The 18,439-nt window shown below is 43.0% G+C and overlaps 4 protein-coding genes across 6 annotated transcripts in view; 2 read left to right on the forward strand and 2 right to left on the reverse strand.

Moving 5' to 3' along the window:
• Positions 1–920, reverse strand: part of snx19b (sorting nexin 19b) — a 33,276-nt gene extending 32,356 nt beyond the window's left edge. For both annotated transcript variants that reach the window (XM_068705662.1, XM_068705655.1), the window contains exon 1: positions 841–920. The gene's annotated coding sequence lies outside the window, so the exon portion shown is untranslated. The remainder of the gene's footprint in view (positions 1–840) is intronic.
• A 2,889-nt stretch (positions 921–3,809) lies between these two features.
• On the forward strand, positions 3,810–8,104 carry il4i1 (interleukin 4 induced 1). The gene is made up of 8 exons (XM_068705674.1): positions 3,810–3,856; positions 3,978–4,065; positions 4,684–4,904; positions 4,999–5,111; positions 5,327–5,528; positions 5,602–5,670; positions 5,748–5,884; positions 6,715–8,104. Exons 1-8 carry the CDS (start codon positions 3,812–3,814, stop codon positions 7,481–7,483), a joined length of 1,644 nt encoding a protein of 547 aa, XP_068561775.1. The 5' UTR covers positions 3,810–3,811; the 3' UTR covers positions 7,484–8,104.
• Positions 8,105–9,176: 1,072 nt separating this feature from the next.
• On the reverse strand, positions 9,177–10,067 carry timm8b (translocase of inner mitochondrial membrane 8 homolog B (yeast)). The gene is made up of 2 exons (XM_068708806.1): positions 9,839–10,067; positions 9,177–9,483 (listed from the first exon to the last, which is right to left on the reverse strand). Exons 1-2 carry the CDS (start codon positions 9,938–9,940, stop codon positions 9,316–9,318), a joined length of 270 nt encoding a protein of 89 aa, XP_068564907.1. The 5' UTR covers positions 9,941–10,067; the 3' UTR covers positions 9,177–9,315.
• An 864-nt stretch (positions 10,068–10,931) lies between these two features.
• Positions 10,932–18,192, forward strand: LOC137868806 (succinate dehydrogenase [ubiquinone] cytochrome b small subunit B, mitochondrial-like). 2 transcript variants are annotated; one of them, XM_068705751.1, is made up of 4 exons: positions 10,932–11,022; positions 12,231–12,341; positions 15,835–15,985; positions 17,287–18,192. In XM_068705751.1, the coding sequence occupies exons 1-4, from the start codon at positions 10,974–10,976 to the stop codon at positions 17,450–17,452; spliced, it is 477 nt and encodes a 158-aa protein (XP_068561852.1). In that variant the 5' UTR covers positions 10,932–10,973; the 3' UTR covers positions 17,453–18,192. The 2 variants fall into 2 exon arrangements, with proteins under 2 accessions (XP_068561852.1, XP_068561861.1); XM_068705760.1 differs by having other exon boundaries at positions 15,838–15,985.
• The last annotated feature ends 247 nt before the right edge of the window (positions 18,193–18,439 follow it).

An 18,439-nucleotide genomic window follows, 5' to 3' on the forward strand; every position in this document is an offset into this window, starting at 1 on the left:
TATGTCTCTTGTTTGCATTTTACTATATATATATATATATTTATAAATAAATATTATATATATATATAATATATATATATAATATATATATATTTAATATTTATAAATAAATATTATATATATATTATATATATATATATTTATATAAATATATTGTATTTATATAATATAATATTATATATAATATATATTATATATATAATATATATATATATTGCACATATAATATATAGCATATATATCACCATTATTACTAGTTGTATCTGTGTTCATCAGGTCTAATGTGCTCCGTGTTTGACTCAGTACGGCCCTGATTAAATACCGTTATTAACTGATTATCTGAGAGAACGCGCCACCAAATCCCGATTAAAAATTCAACAATTTAGTACTAATTTGCCGCATGTCACGTAAACGACGGACACACGTGGTTTTAGGAGCTTTAAGACTTCATTAAATGCAACAAAAGAACATTCGGCGTACAGGTAATTCGACCTGGAGCAATTTATATCAACATGATCATGGGGGGGGGGGGGGCTACAAGTCGAAATATGAACAAACTAATAATTTGTTGGTGTCCTGCTTTGATGCCGAATTAAAGGTGAGATCCTCCCCTTTGGTTTGATGTCTCACGTGATGTCCTGTGAGGTGTCTCTTTTTAATAATACTCACACTTATCTTAAATGAGTACATGTTTAGCTAGAGGTCTGGAAGCATCGCAGCTAGCTAAGGCTTCACATCGCGTGCAACAGTGACACACTGCACGTGCAAGTGTCGTCATTTCCTAGATAAACGTTCCCCCTGCTATAGTTTATTCTTAAATATAATATAAATATGTTTAACCTGCGCGAGCTGTCATGGCACGGGATGGTAGGTTTCGTGAGCGTCTTGACGGAGAGAGACAACAGCCTCGGCTGGGTTTGTTTACTTCCGGTGTGATGACGTCAGTTCAAGTGAGGGAAAAACCCTCCGCTGTGGCGCCTATACAGAAAAATAACCAGAAAAATAGGACCTGAACGTCTCTAACGAATATAAAACATTCAACAACTACAGCTTCCACGAGGCTTTAAGTGGCTACATATATATATACGTATATATACGTATATATACGTATATATACGTATATACGTATATATATATATATATATATATATATATATATATATATATATATATATATACGTATATACGTATATATATATAGCATTAGCTTAGCATAAACACTGGCACAAACTGCTCTCTGCAAAGTTGAAACGAGGGCATTGCCAGCTCCTCTAAAACTCACAGCTAAACATACTGTACTGTACGTGATGAAACTATTTGCATTACCGAATAAACACGATGTGAATTAAAGAGCTTTGTGTTTTGGGAGACGGGGTTGTGGACTTTGGACGGAGACAGGCTATAGCCTTGTTTCCACTGCTTCCATTGTTTATGCTGAGTTCAGCTAATCGTCTCCCGGCACCCGCTTGAGACTTGAGAGAAAACATAATATATCCTTTAACATTTACATGATGAGTGGAGTAACTGAGGGGACCCACGTGCTGCTTCATAGTCATGTTTCCTGCTTATGAACCACTAATCCGACTCTAAATATAGATAGTTTAAAATAAAAAAATTGATGATGCAGCCAAAAAATAATAATAATGTTGGTGAAATCAGAAGATATCACTCTCACGACTGTGTGCTATGTGAGCCAGCTACAGTTAGCTTAGCTTAGCATAAACACAACGAAGCAGGCACAAACAGCCCTCTCCAAAGTTTTAACGAGGACCTGCCAGCACCTCTATAGCTCACTACTTAACACAACACGTGGTGTAAGTATTCACATTATTTATTGTCTACAGATTAAACAAGATATGAATTAAAGAGCTTTAGGTTTTCACCGTTTTACACAGCTTTCATTGTTTATGCTAAGCTAATTGTCTGCTGCTCCATAGAGCATAGACGAGGAGTCGGGACGAGGAGTGGGGACGAGGAGTCGGGACGAGGAGTCGGGACGAGGAGTGGGGACGAGGAGTCGGGACGAGGAGTGAGGACGAGGAGTCGGGACGAGGAATATAATCGTCAGAAGTAAAAAGCTAACGTTAGTCTATAAAGGAACTCCACCACGGTCACATGACTTCACGTTAGTCTATAAAGGAACTCCACCACGGTCACGTGACTTCACGTTAGTCTATGAAGGAACTCCACCACGGTCACGTGACTTCACGTTAGTCTATGAATGAACTCCACCACGGTCACGTGACTTCACGTTAGTCTATAAATGAACTCCACCACGGTCACGTGACTTCACGTTAGTCTATAAAGGAACTCCACCACGGTCACGTGACTTCACGTTAGTCTATAAAGGAACTCCACCACGGTCACGTGACTTCACGTTAGTCTATAAAGGAACTCCACCACGGTCACGTGACTTCACGTTAGTCTATAAATGAACTCCACCACGGTCACGTGACTTCACGTTAGTCTATAAAGGAACTCCACCACAGTCACGTGACTTCACGTTAGTCTATAAAGGAACTCCACCACGGTCACGTGACTTCACGTTAGTCTATAAAGGAACTCCACCACAGTCACGTGACTTCACGTTAGTCTATAAAGGAACTCCACCACGGTCACATGACTTCACGTTAGTCTATAAAGGAACTCCACCACGGTCACGTGACTTCATGTTAGTCTATAAAGGAACTCCACCACGGTCACATGACTTCACGTTAGTCTATGAAGGAACTCCACCACGGTCACGTGACTTCATGTTAGTCTATGAAGGAACTCCACCACGGTCACATGACTTCACGTTAGTCTATAGAGGAACTCCACCACGGTCACGTGACTTCACGTTAGTCTATAGAGGAACTCCACCACGGTCACATGACTTCACGTTAGTCTATAGAGGAACTCCACCACGGTAACGTGACTTCACGTTAGTCTATGAAGGAACTCCACCAACAGAAGAACAGGGTCGTCGCCTCACAAGAATAAATGGACAGACAAATGTCAAAGCCCATCACTTCTTTTCCCTGCTTTCACCTATAAAAACACATTGATTATTTCATTATTATCTGATACCAACACCTACCTTTGTACTGATAATAGTCCAAAACTCTAAACACTGCTGTGTGTGGATTAATTCCAAACATACCATAAATAAATGACTATTGAATAATATTATTATCATTTAATATATGTTTTAAACTTATTTTGGTTGATTATTGTTTCTTGCTTTAGATTATTTTTACTATTATTGTATTTACCTGTCGAAGTTTGTTTAAATGGTCTTGGATTTTTAATGACCAAGTAGACTTTATGTCTGATCTGTAGCCTCTAAAAAATAAAAGTGTGTATTGATGAAGACCACACGTTGTGTCCAGTCCAGACTAACCACATGAATAAAGACCACACATTTTTACAGGTAAGCGGTAAAAACAATTCCAAAACATGCATCAAAAAATAAAGGAGATTAATAATAGAAATAATGAAGATTTTTGTTGGGTTCCACTGAATGAGCACTTTCAGGTCAGATATTGAAAGAAGTGAAGATGGAGGAAATGAGGTATGCTGATGACCGGCCCCACTAATCTGATTTGTTCAGTGTGGTTGACTCTCGAGCCGGTGTGGGAAAATATTTCTGGAAGACCTGAGGAGCCACACAGTCCCCCTCATTAAGATTACGTCGTGTGCAATTTCACACATACCACGCGTCCAGAGGGGGTTCTTTTCTTCTTCTTCTTTTTCTTCTTCCTCTTCCTCCTCCAGACACAAGCGGTGAAAGCTTAGCTCAATCGAAGGACTCGCTCACTTCTCCTCAGCCATGGACAGACTCATGACCACGTACGAGACCATACCTTTGATCAAGGTGAGTGGAATGCAGAGACAGATCCAGATTCAATGAACATGTTCAGTTCAGTCGATCATTTAATACGTTCATAATAATGGTGTGGTTTATTCTAAACCTGTGAATTGTTTTATTTTGGAAGGTCTCCTTGTCTTCTAATAGTCTCGGTGGGGGCAGGTCCAGACCGTGGAGCTCCGTTCTCAAGATGAACCCTCACATGTGCAAGTTCTGTAAGTAGATGAACCGCTAATATTCATTTAATGGACTTATTAAATTAATCGTCCACATGTAAGTGAATGCAGACGTAATACAACAGAAATACTCGTGCAACACAAGTAGATTTTTGTGAAAATGCAGAAAGCGTTACTCATCAGTTCTGCTTGTGATTCAGTTGTGTTTGTAAGACCAGCATTAAAACAGGGACACTGGAAGTTGGTCGCTCACTTCTAGCTGTTTAATATTAATTATAATAATAATAATCTTTATTTATATGCAACATTTCATAGAGACGATGCAGCTCAAAGTGTTGTACATTTAAAAAAAAAATAAAAACAGAAAACTTTCCTTTTGGTGATGAAATAAATAAAAGTGGGAGGAAGAAAGCATGCGTTTTAATTAAGTGTAATTAAAAAAATAAAAATATGAATGAATAAAAACTGGAAAACATTTTACATTTAAAATTAAAAAAATATATAGAGCCATAAAAGATATTTTGAATCAGCTGTTTCTGTGGATGAAGCTGCATCTCCAGTTTTCTTTTTGGAGGTTTTTGAGGAACCATAAAAACCCAGCATGTCGTGGTGGAACTTAGAGCAGGAAGTCTTGACATCATCTCCGTCTCTTGCCAGTGTCGGTTCCTCTGGTTCTCGTCGGGGTCGTGGTGTTTGCCGCGAGTGGGATCTTTGCCGACCCTCTGAACGAGTGCCTCCAGGACGCCGACTACAGCGAGCTCCTGGACATCGTGGTCAAAGGCCTCCCCGCCACCAAGACTCCCCGACATGTCGCCATCATCGGCGGGGGCATCGCCGGACTCACCGCCGCCAAGCTTTTAGAAGACGCCGGACACAAGGTAAGAGGAAACAGCGACCAGGGATGTCACCACGAGCACGCGGTTTCTGAGTGGACGCTTTAGATGCAAAGTGTGTGATTTTGTGGACAACAAGGTGACCATACTAGAAGCCAGTAACCGCATCGGAGGACGAGTGGAGACCTTCAGGAACAGTAGAGAAGGCTGGTACGCAGAGGTGGGCGCCATGAGGATCCCCAGCTTTCATAGGTGAGTCCAGTCGTGATGATGCCGTCAATAAATACAACTACAGTAACTGAGTACTCAAGTACTCGATTTAGTGGCGTTCTTAAAGAGGCAAATCATTAAGATTACCGCTTTAAGCACGGTGCTTCATCCACCTCTGGTCTTGCCTAAAAACAACGATGTTGACTCTCTCATACGTATATATAAAACATTTAATACACACTATTCCTATTCCACAGGATTCTGCTTTCCTTCGCCTCCAAATTGCAAATTTCCCTAAACCCCTTCATCCAAAATGACGTGAACACCTACTACTTCATCAACGGAGTGCGACAGAAGACGGGCGCCGTGGGGAACAACCCCAACGTGCTGAACTACAGCTTGAGTGAAGGCGAGAGGGGCAAGTCAGCAGCTCAGCTCTTCAGTCAGGCGCTCTGGAAGGTATCAAACACGTTAATCATGTTATCATATTGTTATATGTTAGGATGTGTTTCTGACTGAAGTCTGTGCGCAGGTGCAGGATGATCTCAAGACCATCGGCTGCAGCGCCATGATTGATAAGTACGATTCCTACACAGTGAAGGTAAACGTCTTAGCGTTGCCACGCGGGTCACAGTTTGGTTCTGAACGTTTTCACAGTTTACGTTTGGTTGCTGACAGGAATACCTGGTGAAGGTGGGCAATCTGAGTCGCGGTGCCCTGAGGATGATCGGGGACATCCTGAACGAAAACAGCCTCTTCTACACGTCGCTGATAGAGATGCTGTACATTCAGTCGGACATCAGCGACAGCACCGAGTAAGAAATACTCACTGCGTTCTCTCTAGTGTCCACCAGGGGGCGACTCCTCTGGTTGTATAGAAGTCTAGTCTAAAATGACTCTACTTCTCTCTTGATTTATTCCCTCAGTAAACATTGTAAACATGAGTTTATGGTCTCAATCTCTAGTTTACAGTCTTCTTCAATACAGCATGATGTTCATTTAGTACATTATGCTCCATTTAGAGTCAAACAGACCATAAAGAGGGGATGCTTTAGGGGGCGGGGCTACACAGTGGTTGACAGGTCTCTACCAGAGACGTATACGGCGTCTCTACGTCACTCCTCTTCAGTCCATGTATGGTCACTTCCTGTTCACTGGTTGCAAAAATCCAAGTTGGCGACGACCAAACTGACGAACTCAGGGCTTCAAAGCCGTAAGCAAAAACATACCAATCTGTGGTCTCACGACGACCACTTCTCATATTCAGTCTATGGTACGTTTGTGATCCTCAAAGTTTTTAGAGCTATTTTGCAAATGTTAGCATGCTAACACGCTAAACTACGTTGGTTAACATGACACCTGCCAAACATCAGTTAGCATTGTCATTGTGCGCATGTTAGCATTCTGACATTAGCATTTAGCTCAGAACACGCTGATTGACAGATCTCTACCAGAGACGTATACGACGTCTCTACGTCACTCCTCCTCAGTCCAGATGTGGTCACTTCCTGTTCACCGGTTGCAAAAAACAAAATGGCGACGGCCAAAAAGCCAAACTCGCCGCTTCAAAACATCAGTCCACAAACCAACGAGAGACAAACCATAATTTATAGTTCATTATTAAGAGGTGTTTATTGTTTTCCAGGTACTTTGAGGTGGCAGATGGCTTTGATCACATCCCGAGGGCTTTATTCCAGATGTTGAATGCCACGACTCTCCTCAACTCCAAGGCCAAGCTGATCAATCAGGCAGGCGGCCGCGGAGTGACGGTGACGTACCAGGACGGGCGTAGCTCGGGCTCCCTGAGCAACCTGACGGCGGACTACGCCCTGGTCACGGCGTCGGCCAAGGCCGCCGTCTTCATCGACTTCCAGCCGCCTCTCTCCTCGGACAAGACGGAGGCCCTGCGCTCGGTCCACTACGCCAGCTCCACCAAGGTGATACTCAGCTTCTCGGAGCGGTTCTGGGAGAAGGAGGGCATCAGAGGCGGGAAGAGCATCACGGACCGGCCGTCCCGCTTCATCTTCTACCCGAGCCACGGCTTCCCCGGCACGGCGGCGGGCGCCCTGCTGGCGTCCTACACCTGCTCCGACGACTCCACCCTCTTCCAAGGGATGAGCGAGGACGAACTGACGGCCGTGGTGCTGGAGGACTTGGTGAAGATCCACGGGGAGCACATCAGGCCCCTGTGGACGGGGGGCCTGGTGAAGAAGTGGGGCTTGGATCCGTACAGTCTGGGAGCGTTCGCCCTGTTCACGCCCTACCAGCAGGGCCAGTACGCCAGCGAGCTGTTCCAGAGCGAGGGGCGGGTGCACTTCGCGGGAGAACACACCGCCACGCCGCACGGGTGGATCGAAACCGCCATGAAGTCTGCCCTCAGGGCGGCGAGGAATATCAACAGCCTCACGGTTTAGTCTTCAGGAACGCATCCGTCCCTTCGTGATCCGGCTGAGGATACTGGTGCACCAGTGTGAACCCCTTCTGATGTCACGGGTATGTTTGTGTTCTGTACATATTTATTGATTTGGGTGTAAATCGTGATGAGACTCCACAAAGATCAGCGTGAAGACCGGTTGAATCCTCATCATCATCATCATCCCCGTGGCGCTGGTCTTCAGGGCTTCACTGTTTACAGGATGCATGCAGAGATGCCATGATTTTAACCCTAATAAAGAGCAGAAACTATCTTCAGCTCTGATAAACGTGCTTTTTATACTTTATACAAAACAATTCAGTCAGAAAATTGTGGAAAAAGTGTCCGAGAGTCCGAGGCGGTGTATGCTAATTGCTTGTTTTGCTTATTGACAGAATATTCAAGTCTACTGACAATTAACTTATTTCATTGTTTAATCAATATTTGGCATTTTTTGCTTGATAAGTGACTCACGTGATTTATTGGTTATCTATTAACTGCCTTATCAATTCCACTCTACTCTGAATACCGTTAACAGGTCTTAAAATCTACTTTTGAGTAAATAGTTTACCGGATATTAAACCTTTGTTTCTTTTCCGTCTGGAGCTACTGAGTAAACAAAGCTTTAACCAGCTGCATCAGTGTCATCTAATAATGTTAATAAATAATAATACTTTTGTTTTTGAGTTTGCAAGAGATGTGTTTTAAGGTGGTTGCAGACAGAGATCTGATTTCTGACTTCCTGGTTTATCATTTAATAAATATTTATATGAATAAATATACCAATCTGTGGTTTCTTTACACCTTTTCTCTAACTGTTTCCTATTGAGAACACAAGTCCCGCCCCTTTCTGGTTGACCACCATGAGACCTTAATTCATAAAAAGATATACATAGTCAACGGCAAGTCAACGGCAAGAAACAAATCATCATCCGCTCACGTTTGAACTGTGCCACGACACGCATGTCAATTTAAAAGATAATTTTGTATTTCAAGAAAAACGCATTTTGCTGTAAAACTGTTGACGTATAAAACTGAAAATACGGAATTACTCGAATCACTTGAAAGTCGCACATTTGACGTCCCTCTTTTCCACAACCAGAGAACAGAAAGTGACCATATCTGGACTGAGGAGTGACGTAGAGACGCCGTATACGACCTGTCAATCAGTGTGTAGCCCCGCCCCTAAAGCATCCCCTGCTTTATGGTCTGTTTGACTCTAAATGGAGCATAATGTACTAAATGAACATCATGCTGTATTGAAGAAGACTGTAAACTAGAGATTGAGACCATAAACTCATGTTTACAATGTTTACTGAGGGAATAAATCAAGAGAGAAGTAGAGTCATTTTAGACTAGACTTCTATACAACCAGAGGAGTCGCCCCCTGGTGGACACTAGAGAGAATGCAGCTTCAACACGTGAAGCTTTGACTTCACTTAAAGAACCGGAGGTTTCGCCAAGATTGACTCGAGTATCAACAGTCAAAATGATACGAACCAGTGAGATTCAGTTCCCCGATACCTTTCACATAAAGCCAAACGATACTATAACCACACTACTACCATACACATTGAATGAGGTCTCATGGAGGACACCAGAAGGGACGGGGCTTCGTCTCTCTACAGCTGGATTGTCTCCTTGCTTCATTCCTCTCTTTGTTCCGTACATGAAGGACCACAGACAGCACGGCGCACATGAGACCACAGTGTGTCACTTTACTCATGTCACATTACAGGAAATTCAAACGTCCGTCGTGCACACGACACAAAACATTTAATTAATGTCATCACATCCTCTTAAAGTCCTTCATCCTCATCATCCTCATCCTCATCAATGAGCGCCCTTCTGCACCATCTGGGTGAAGCGGTTGGTGATGGTCAGGGTGGTGTCGATGAAGCGCTCCACACAGCTCACCAGACACGTCTCCGTCCGGTGGTCCAGCTTGGAGCCCGGACTGTCCACGCACTTGTCCCAGCAGACGTCCGTGAACGTGTGGACCTGAACCAATCAGAGAAGAAGAGTGATGCAATATACATTCCTCTATGATGAAGATATATCTTTGAAGATTTGAACCAGATTATTATTATTATGTTTGGATGAATCGTTTGCTTGTTATATGGATTTTACTTTACTACATTACTGTGACATAATAATTCAGATAATACACACTGATAATAATATGAATAATCATAATAATAATAATAATAATAATAAACCAATTTTCAAAAATCAAATAAACCTTGAATTATAAGACCTTCCAGGAAGAAGTTTCACTATTAGAGACAGCTAACATAGTTAGCATAGCTAGCACAGTTAGCATGGTTAGCATAGTTAGCATGGTTAGCATACAAACCTGGGCCTGGAACTGCGCTTTCTGTTGCTCTATCGCGATCATACGCTGGAGCTCCGTCGCCTCCGCTTTCTCCGACGCGCTGAAGTTATCATACCCGTCCATGGTGTCTGTCAAACGGCCTCAGTAGACCCGTGCTATGCCCTGACCTTCGGCTTCAATCAAGTGGTAGCGTGCAGCCTGTCAAAACTCTACCGCTGATCTACGCGTCACAGGCGGCGCGACGCACGGCGACGGCGCCTCCCTGTGACGTTTTGTAAATCGACGTACTAGACGTGACGCAGCACGTGACGCGCACAAATATGTTTTATGGTAGACAGGAGCTGCCTCGAGAGAAAAAGAGTGGACCTAAAATAATTTATAACTTATTATATAAAATATAAAATATAAATATAATGTATAATATGTTTAATTATTAATTACATTTTATTATTTAAATTTAATTTTTAAATTTAATTTTATCTGTTAGTCATTTTTGTAACCAACATCTGATTATTATTATTATTTTAATTTGTATTTACCATCTTGTTCCCCATGGTGCTTACTATACTTGTTCTGCTCATTATTAATAATCATATTATTATTCATTGTAATAATAATCATCATCATAATAAAAGTCATAATAATAATACATTTTATTTGTATAGCGCTTTAAAAGGTACTCAAAGGTACTTTATATGGTAAAAACAGAAACAATTAAAGAAATAACAATATATATAAACAAGGTAGATAGATTACAATATAATAATAATAATACAACCCAAAATAACACACATATCGTAGACATATATTAATTAAATGTAATATATATATATTTATGAAAATGAATTTAAAAGTAAATGATAAACTGTGAGATGATTAGAATTGAATTGAATTGAATTGAATTTTTATTTATTTATTTTTTTAAATAATATAATGTGAAAGTTTGGGATCATGACAGAGTTTTTGGAGAAGGCCCATGTTAAACATTAAAATATGAACTGACTTAATTGGAGGTACTTGAATTAAAAACCGTGTCCAGTAGGAGTTAAACGGAGTTAGTGATCCTCTCAAACATCCGCCATCTTTGCTCCGCTGACGACGCAACGACAACAACCACATCCGGGTAACTGCGGTTAACCTTGGTTGGCGGATAATCATGGCGGCCATCGTTCGGTTGAGTTCTGTGTGTCGCAGAGGAGTCAAACGTGAGTACTTCTGCCTGTATTCAGCGGTTTTTAGGGTAGTTTTGTCTTAACGTACGTGTACTTTAGTGAGACAGTTGGACAGCGGGACGTCTCGACAGAAGAGAAGCCGAATATTAGCTGTGTACGTACGAACAAACAGCACGCCTGGCGGAGACTAACTACTGCTTTCAAGATCACGACTTTAGCTAACAAGCGTTCTTGTAACGTGACGTAGAGCCCTGAAAAACCAAACACAAGTCACAAAAAGAGTGCATTTTAAGGTAAACACTCTTTTACGATGAACTAGGACACTGTGACACTTTTAAAGAGACGTTATTGTGAGATGGCAAGACTTCGTTTTTAATTCGGCTCATATAAAACGAACCAAAGGGCGATATAATGTGCTTCAGTTAGAGTTCATGTGAGGTAAAGAGAGTGCTCACTACCGCCCTCCTCTGACTGTTTACAGACACTACATTATTACCACGTTTATTACGTATTTCCCTCAGTAAACAAATACAATAAATACAAATCACTTTAATTTACAAGAAAACAAATAAATAAGAGAAATTATGAGATACAAAGTCTAAATTATGTATTATTTTCTTTGTAAAAAAACAAAACTTTATTGTTTTGTTTCTTTTGTAGTGATTTATTTATTTGAGTTTTTTTTTTGTGATTATTTATTTGAGATTATTTTTGTTGGTGATTATTTATTTGAGATTTTTTTTTTGTGATTATTTATTTGAGATTTTTTTTTGTGATTATTTATTTGAGATTTTTTTTTAGTGATTATTTATTTGAGATTATTTTTGTTGGTGATTATTTATTTGAGTTTGTTTTTCTTTAGTGATTATTTATTTGAGATTTTTTTTGTAGTTATTATTTATTTGAGTTTTTTTTGGTGATTATTTATTTGAGGTTTTTTTGGTGATTATTTATTTGAGTTGGGGTTTTTTTAGTGATTATTTATTTGAGATTTTGTTGTAGTGATTTTAGTGATTTTTTCTGCTGGAGGAAATGGTCTTCCATCGTGTTGAAATACTCATTCCTAACATTTTTAAAAAGGAAAAAAAATAATAGTTTTGTATATATTGTAGTGACAGAACATAACTTGTCTCTCTTTTAAAAGAGGTTGTGTTGTACTATGATGTCATAGGAGAGAGTGTGTTATTATCATTATTATTATTATTATAATGAAAGCCGGTTCCTCGTCTTCCTCTCCTCAGCTCTGTTCTTCCAGACCTCCCTGTTGGCTCGACCGCTGGGCCTTCCTCACAAACACCAGGAGCCGCCTCACCAGCTCACTGCAAGGATCCACGCCTCCCAGGCCCTCCACGGTCAGTACTGCTACTACTACTGGTACTGGTGGTACTACTGCTACTACTGCTACTACTACTGGTACTACTGCTACTACTACTACTGGTGGTACTACTGGTACTACTGCTGCTACTACTACTACTACTACTGCTGCTACTACTGCTACTACTACTACTGCTACTACTGCTACTACTACTACTACTACTACTACTACTACTGGTACTGGTGGTACTACTGCTACTACTGCTACTACTGCTACTACTGCTACTACTGCTGCTGCTACCACTACTACTACTACTGCTGCTACTACTGCTACTACTACTACTACTGCTGCTACTACTACTACTACTACTGCTGCTACTACTGCTACTACTACTACTTCTACTACTACTACTACTGGTACTGGTGGTACTACTGGTACTGCTGCTACTACTGCTGCTGCTACTACTACTACTGCTGCTACTACTACTACTACTACTGCTGCTGCTACTACTGCTACTACTACTACTGCTGCTACTGCTGCTACTACTACTACTACTACTACTACTGCTGCTACTACTGCTACTACTACTACTACTGCTGCTACTACTACTACTACTGCTACTACTACTGCTGCTGCTACTACTACTGCTGCTACTGCTGAGCAGTACTGCAGTACTACTGGTACTACTGCTGAAGAGTACTGCAGTACTACTGGTACTACTGCTGAGGAGTACTGCAGTACTACTGGTACTACTGCTGAGGAGTACTGCAGTACTAGCAGTGTGAGGAGTACTACAGTACTAGCAGTGTGAGGAGTACTACATGCAGTGTGATGAGTACTCCATGCAGTGTGAGGAGTACTCCGGGCAGTGTGAGGGGTACTACATGCAGTGTGAGGAGTACTCCATGCAGTGTGAGGAGTACTCCATGCAGTGTGAGGAGTACTACATGCAGATGCAGTGTGATGAGTACTCCATGCAGTGTGAGGAGTACTCCATGCAGTGTGATGAGTACTCCATGCAGTGTGAGGAGTACTCCGGGCAGTGTGAGGGGTACTACATGCAGTGTGAGGAGTACTCCGGGCAGTGTGAGGGGTACTACATGCAGTGTGAGGAGTACTCCATGCAGTGTGAGGAGTACTCCATGCAGTGTGAGGAGTACTCCATGCAGTGTGAGGAGTACTCCGGGCAGTGTGAGGGGTACTACATGCAGTGTGAGGAGTACTCCGGGCAGTGTGAGGGGTACTACATGCAGTGTGAGGAGTACTCCATGCAGTGTGAGGAGTACTCCATGCAGTGTGAGGAGTACTCCATGCAGTGTGAGGAGTACTCCATGCAGTGTGAGGAGTACTCCGGGCAGTGTGAGGGGTACTACATGCAGTGTGAGGAGTACTCCGGGCAGTGTGAGGGGTACTACATGCAGTGTGAGGAGTACTCCGGGCAGTGTGAGGGGTACTACATGCAGTGTGAGGAGTACTCCGGGCAGTGTGAGGGGTACTACATGCAGTGTGAGGAGTACTCCGGGCAGTGTGAGGGGTACTACATGCAGTGTGAGGAGTACTCCATGCAGTGTGAGGAGTACTCCATGCAGTGTGAGGAGTACTACATGCAGTGTGATGAGTACTCCATGCAGTGTGAGGAGTACTCCGGGCAGTGTGAGGGGTACTACATGCAGTGTGAGGAGTACTCCATGCAGTGTGAGGAGTACTCCATGCAGTGTGAGGAGTACTACATGCAGTGTGATGAGTACTCCATGCAGTGTGAGGAGTACTCTGGGCAGTGTGAGGGGTACTACATGCAGTGTGAGGAGTACTCCATGCAGTGTGAGGAGTACTCCAGGCAGTATTAGTATGACTACATGCAGTAGTACTATGGACGGTGCATAAAGTACTGCATGTGACGGTGATGTCAGAATGTTCAGACTGATATTAATACAGTGAACTGGTCACAGTCTGTGTCATACTAAAATACTCTTACTGATTTGATGTAGTTGTGTTTACTGTAGAGAGTATTTGTACCTCTCAGTGTGTGACATGGATCAGGTGGTTCTGGTCTCTGTGGTTCTGGTCTCTGTGTTTCTGGTCTCTGTGGTTCTGGTCTCTGTGGTTCTGGTCTCTGTGGTTCTGATTGCTGTGGTTCTGGTCTCTGTGGTTCTGGTCTCTGTGGTTCTGGTCTCTGTGTTTCTGGTCTCTGTGGTTCTGGTGTCTGTGTTTCTGGTCTCTGTGGTTCTGGTCTCTGTGTTTCTGGTCTCTGTGTTTCTGGTCTCTGTGGTTCTGGTCTCTGTGTTTCTGGTCTCTGTGTTTCTGGTCTCTGTGGTTCTGGTCTCTGTGGTTCTGGTCTCTTGTGGTCCACATTGAGCAGCTCTAGAGGGGTTCATGTGAGGTCAGGTCTCAGAGTTGTTAGTGGCTCGTTTTAAATCATGACAGAAAACAAACGTATCCGTTAAAAAACAAAAATAAATACAAATAAATATTTTATTTATTATAATAAATATTTTATTTATTATAATAAATAAAATAATATGTATAATAATAATAAAAGAGAATAAAAGCACACACAGTGAATGCATCAAACATAAAAAGGAGAAATACACATTTATATGTAAAATAGTAATAATTGTAAAATAATGATGTGATGATAAAACCAAACGGTGAGTTCAGCGACATAGAAGAAGACCATGATGAAGTTAAAGAGTTTCCTACAGTAAAGGATCGGTTGGACTCTTGTTCACTTCCTGTCCAGAGTCACATGATCAACTTCTGATGAACATGAAGCTCAGACAACAGCTGTGGTCAAGAAATAGTAAACCACATGTTTGGTGTTTTTCATTTCTGCTTTTTAATAATAGCTGAACTCTAAAGGAGGGAAGGACAGAGTCCAGATGTTCCAGTCGTTCCTCCTGTTGAAGTCAAACCTCCTCTGAGTCCATTTCATGACTCCTCCTCCTCCATCTCTTCCTCTTTCTCCTCGCATCTCTCCTCTTCCTCCTCTTCCTCTTTTTCCTCCTCTCCTCTATCTCTTCCTCCTCCATCTCTCCTCCTCTTCTTCTTCTTCCTCCTCTCCTCTATCTCTTCCTCCTCCATCTCTCCTCCTCTCCTCCATCTCTTCCTCTTCTTCCTCCCATCTCTTTCTCCTCCATCCCTCCTCCTCCTCCTCCTCCTCCTCCTCCTCTTCTTCCTCCTCTCCTCCATCTCTTCCTCTTCTTCCTCCCATCTCTTTCTCCTCCATCCCTCCTCCTCCTCCTCCTCCTCCTCCTCCTCCTCCTCCTCTTCTTCCTCCTCTCCTCCATCTCTTCCTCTTCTTCCTCCCATCTCTTCCTCCTCCATCTCTTCCTCCTCCATCTCCTCCTCCTCCTCTGAGACCTCTGGTTCTCTTTCACAGTAATATAACTAAATGTGTGTGTACGTCTGTCCAGGTAAGGATGGCGTACAGGTGTGTGTGTGTGTGTGTGTGTGTGTGTGTGTGTGTGTGTGTGTGTGTGTGTGTGTGTGTGTGTGTTGACTATCTGCTGTTTGTTCTTGTCTCTCTGCAGCAGGCTCCGCCTCCAAGGCCGCCTCCCTGCACTGGACCGGGGAGCGAGCGCTGAGCGTCCTGCTGCTGGCCCTCGGACCCGTCGCCTACTTCCACCCGGTTCCCGTGGTCGACTACTCGCTGGCTGCTGCTCTGACTCTCCACGGACACTGGTGAGACTCACCCGTCATATAACTACACATACTATAATAAGAGGCCTGTCAATCAGCGTGTAGCCCCGCCCCTAAAGCGTGTAGCCCCGCCCCTGCTTTCTGGTCTGTTTGACTCTAAATGGAGGATAATGTACTAAATGAACATCATGCTGTGTTGAAGAAGACTTGAACTAGAGACGGAGACATGACCTCATGTCTCCGCTCTGAGCTCCTCCTGACCTTTGCTGATTGGCTGTCAGCAGCGTTTACTTCCGCTCCGGTTGGTCCGGCTCTGTTTGCAGACTCGAAGCGGCGGCTTTAGCTTAGCGTCACGCCGATGTGTTCCTCCGTCAGTTAAAGCGCAGACCGAGCGGCTTAGCGGGCGTAGGACGCAAATCCCAGTCACGAGGAGCGACGAGTCTCCGGTGTCTCAGAAGAGGCTCGAGCCAAGTCCTCTTTGACCGAAGCCGGTCCAGACCAACGCTCCGGTGTCACGAGCCGCTGGAGCTTCCTCTTCTCACCGTTCTCTGGATGAACAGGATGGTACAGCGCCAAGGAGCGCCTCCAGAACAGCTGTTAAAGTGAGGTTAACTAAGGAGACCTCACAGACCTCACAGACCCAGTACTCATGTTCACTGAGCAGAGCCTGAAGGCATCATGTCACTGAAGTGAACCTCCGGTGGGGACGAGAGAGGAGAAGAAAGGAAGGGAGGAGGAGAGGGAAAGAGGAGAAGGGAGGAGGAGGAGGAAGGTGAGGAGGAAAAGAAAGGAAGGAAGCGAGGAGGAGAGGGAAAGAGGAGGAGGAAGGTGAGGAGGAGGAGAAGAAAGGAAGGAAGGAAGCGAGGAGGAGAAGGAAGGAAGGAAGGAAGCGAGGAGGAGGAGAAGGAAGGAAGGAAGCGAGGAGGAGGAAGGTGAGGAGGAGAAAGGAAGCAAGGAGAGGGAGAGAGGAGGAGGAAGAGAAGGAAGGAAGCGAGGAGGAGAAGGAAGGAAGGAAGGAAGGAAGCGAAGAGGAGGAAGGAGGGGAATGGAAGAAAAGGAGGAGGGGTAACGAGGAAGGAGGAGGAGGGAAGGAAAGAAGGAGGACGCTATAATGTTCCTTCAGCCAGTCCTCGTGTTCACTGAGCAGAGCCTGAAGGCATCATAGTGTAACTGAAGTGAACCTCCGTTGGTTAGCCGTTAGCGGTGCTGCTAACGTTACTAGCTCTCCTCTGATCTCCTCTGGTTGTTTACAAAGAAACACGATCAGAGATCAGAGACTAGAACCACATGTTCTACTGAGTATAACGATCCTCGTCTCCTGTCTCCTCGTCTCCTTCTCGTAGGGGGATCGGTCAGGTGCTGACGGACTACGTCCACGGAGACGCAAAGATCAAGATGGCCAACGCCGGCCTCTTCCTCCTGTCCACGGTGACCTTTGCCGGCCTTTGCTACTTCAACTACAACGACGTGGGAATCTGCAAAGCCGTCGCGCTGCTCTGGAGCAAATGAGCGGGCCTCTCGTTCCTGGCTGACTGTAAAAACATATATATATAAATATATCATTTTTGACAATATAACGCAGACGTTTGTTGCTCCAAAACAAACATCCGTTTTCTGTTTCCAAATATATCAGCTACGTCCTCCTGTTGATTTATGTCCAATTACAAAATAAGATATTCTGACATTTAATCGTTTTATTTTCCGGAGACAAAAACATCTGCAGAACACGTAACTTATTTCATTCATGTTCGGGGTCCCTCTCCTGGTAGCTGATTTCTTCTTCTTTGATTTTGTTTCCGTCACGTCGTGTACATACTTTATTTAATTTTTTTGCCCATTAACCCATCAGGAATAACAGCAACATATTGTATGAATTACAAGCTCCTCCCACTTTGAGTCAGCAGACAATAAACAGACGACACATTGTGAAAGTATTAATGTGCTTTTATTTTGGAAGTATAAATGAGCTCCTGGCAGTTTTTGTTTGATAACATTCAATATGGCCGACTTATCATTTACATAATAGTACACACCTTGCATGCAGCTAGTACTTTTATACCTCTGGGTTTGTTGTTCACTGTATAAAATAAATCTGCAGTAAATGTTTATGACGGCTTGTTTGTCTGTTTTTCCGTCTTCAGTAATTGTTACTTTGTAATTTCTGTTCCAGATTAAAAACGCACAACAATGAGATGAGAAAACAATTGCACTGTTTCTGCCTCGGCGCAATAAAGTTGGCTTTACAGATACTTTTTCATATTTATTTTTACATGTTATGAACACACAATGTTTGCAATGACAAGAGTACAAAATACAGAAAAACAATAGTTTGTTTTATTGTGCGACAAACTAACCGTGTTCTGAGGTAAAATTACTGTTTCTGTCAATGGAGTCCGGTGCTGCAGTTCGTCATTTTCTTGGACATTTACATTTTTTAATGACCTCAATGTTTAAAATTTATATATATGACGGAAGAGAACAAACGGTTTCACACTG

The sequence above is a fragment of the Cebidichthys violaceus genome, unplaced genomic scaffold, assembly GCF_023349555.1.
Source record: "Cebidichthys violaceus isolate CVI_PGR_0920_01 unplaced genomic scaffold, fCebVio1.0.p SCAF_1, whole genome shotgun sequence".
Taxonomy (NCBI): domain Eukaryota; kingdom Metazoa; phylum Chordata; class Actinopteri; order Perciformes; family Stichaeidae; genus Cebidichthys; species Cebidichthys violaceus.

Excerpts from the sequence above, each read along its gene's own strand:
- il4i1 (XM_068705674.1), top strand. The coding sequence starts at position 3,812 with ATGGACAGACTCATGACCACGTACGAGACCATACCTTTGATCAAG. Across the intron at positions 4,066-4,683 it reads CCCTCACATGTGCAAGTTCT|TGTCGGTTCCTCTGGTTCTC; the intron begins GTAAGTAGATGA and ends GTCTCTTGCCAG. Across the intron at positions 4,905-4,998 it reads TAGAAGACGCCGGACACAAG|GTGACCATACTAGAAGCCAG; the intron begins GTAAGAGGAAAC and ends GTGGACAACAAG.
- timm8b (XM_068708806.1), bottom strand. The coding sequence starts at position 9,940 with ATGGACGGGTATGATAACTTCAGCGCGTCGGAGAAAGCGGAGGCGACG. Across the intron at positions 9,484-9,838 it reads AAGCGCAGTTCCAGGCCCAG|GTCCACACGTTCACGGACGT; the intron begins GTTTGTATGCTA and ends TGATTGGTTCAG.
- LOC137868806 (XM_068705751.1), top strand. The coding sequence starts at position 10,974 with ATGGCGGCCATCGTTCGGTTGAGTTCTGTGTGTCGCAGAGGAGTCAAA. Across the intron at positions 11,023-12,230 it reads GTGTCGCAGAGGAGTCAAAC|CTCTGTTCTTCCAGACCTCC; the intron begins GTGAGTACTTCT and ends TCCTCTCCTCAG. Across the intron at positions 12,342-15,834 it reads CGCCTCCCAGGCCCTCCACG|CAGGCTCCGCCTCCAAGGCC; the intron begins GTCAGTACTGCT and ends GTCTCTCTGCAG.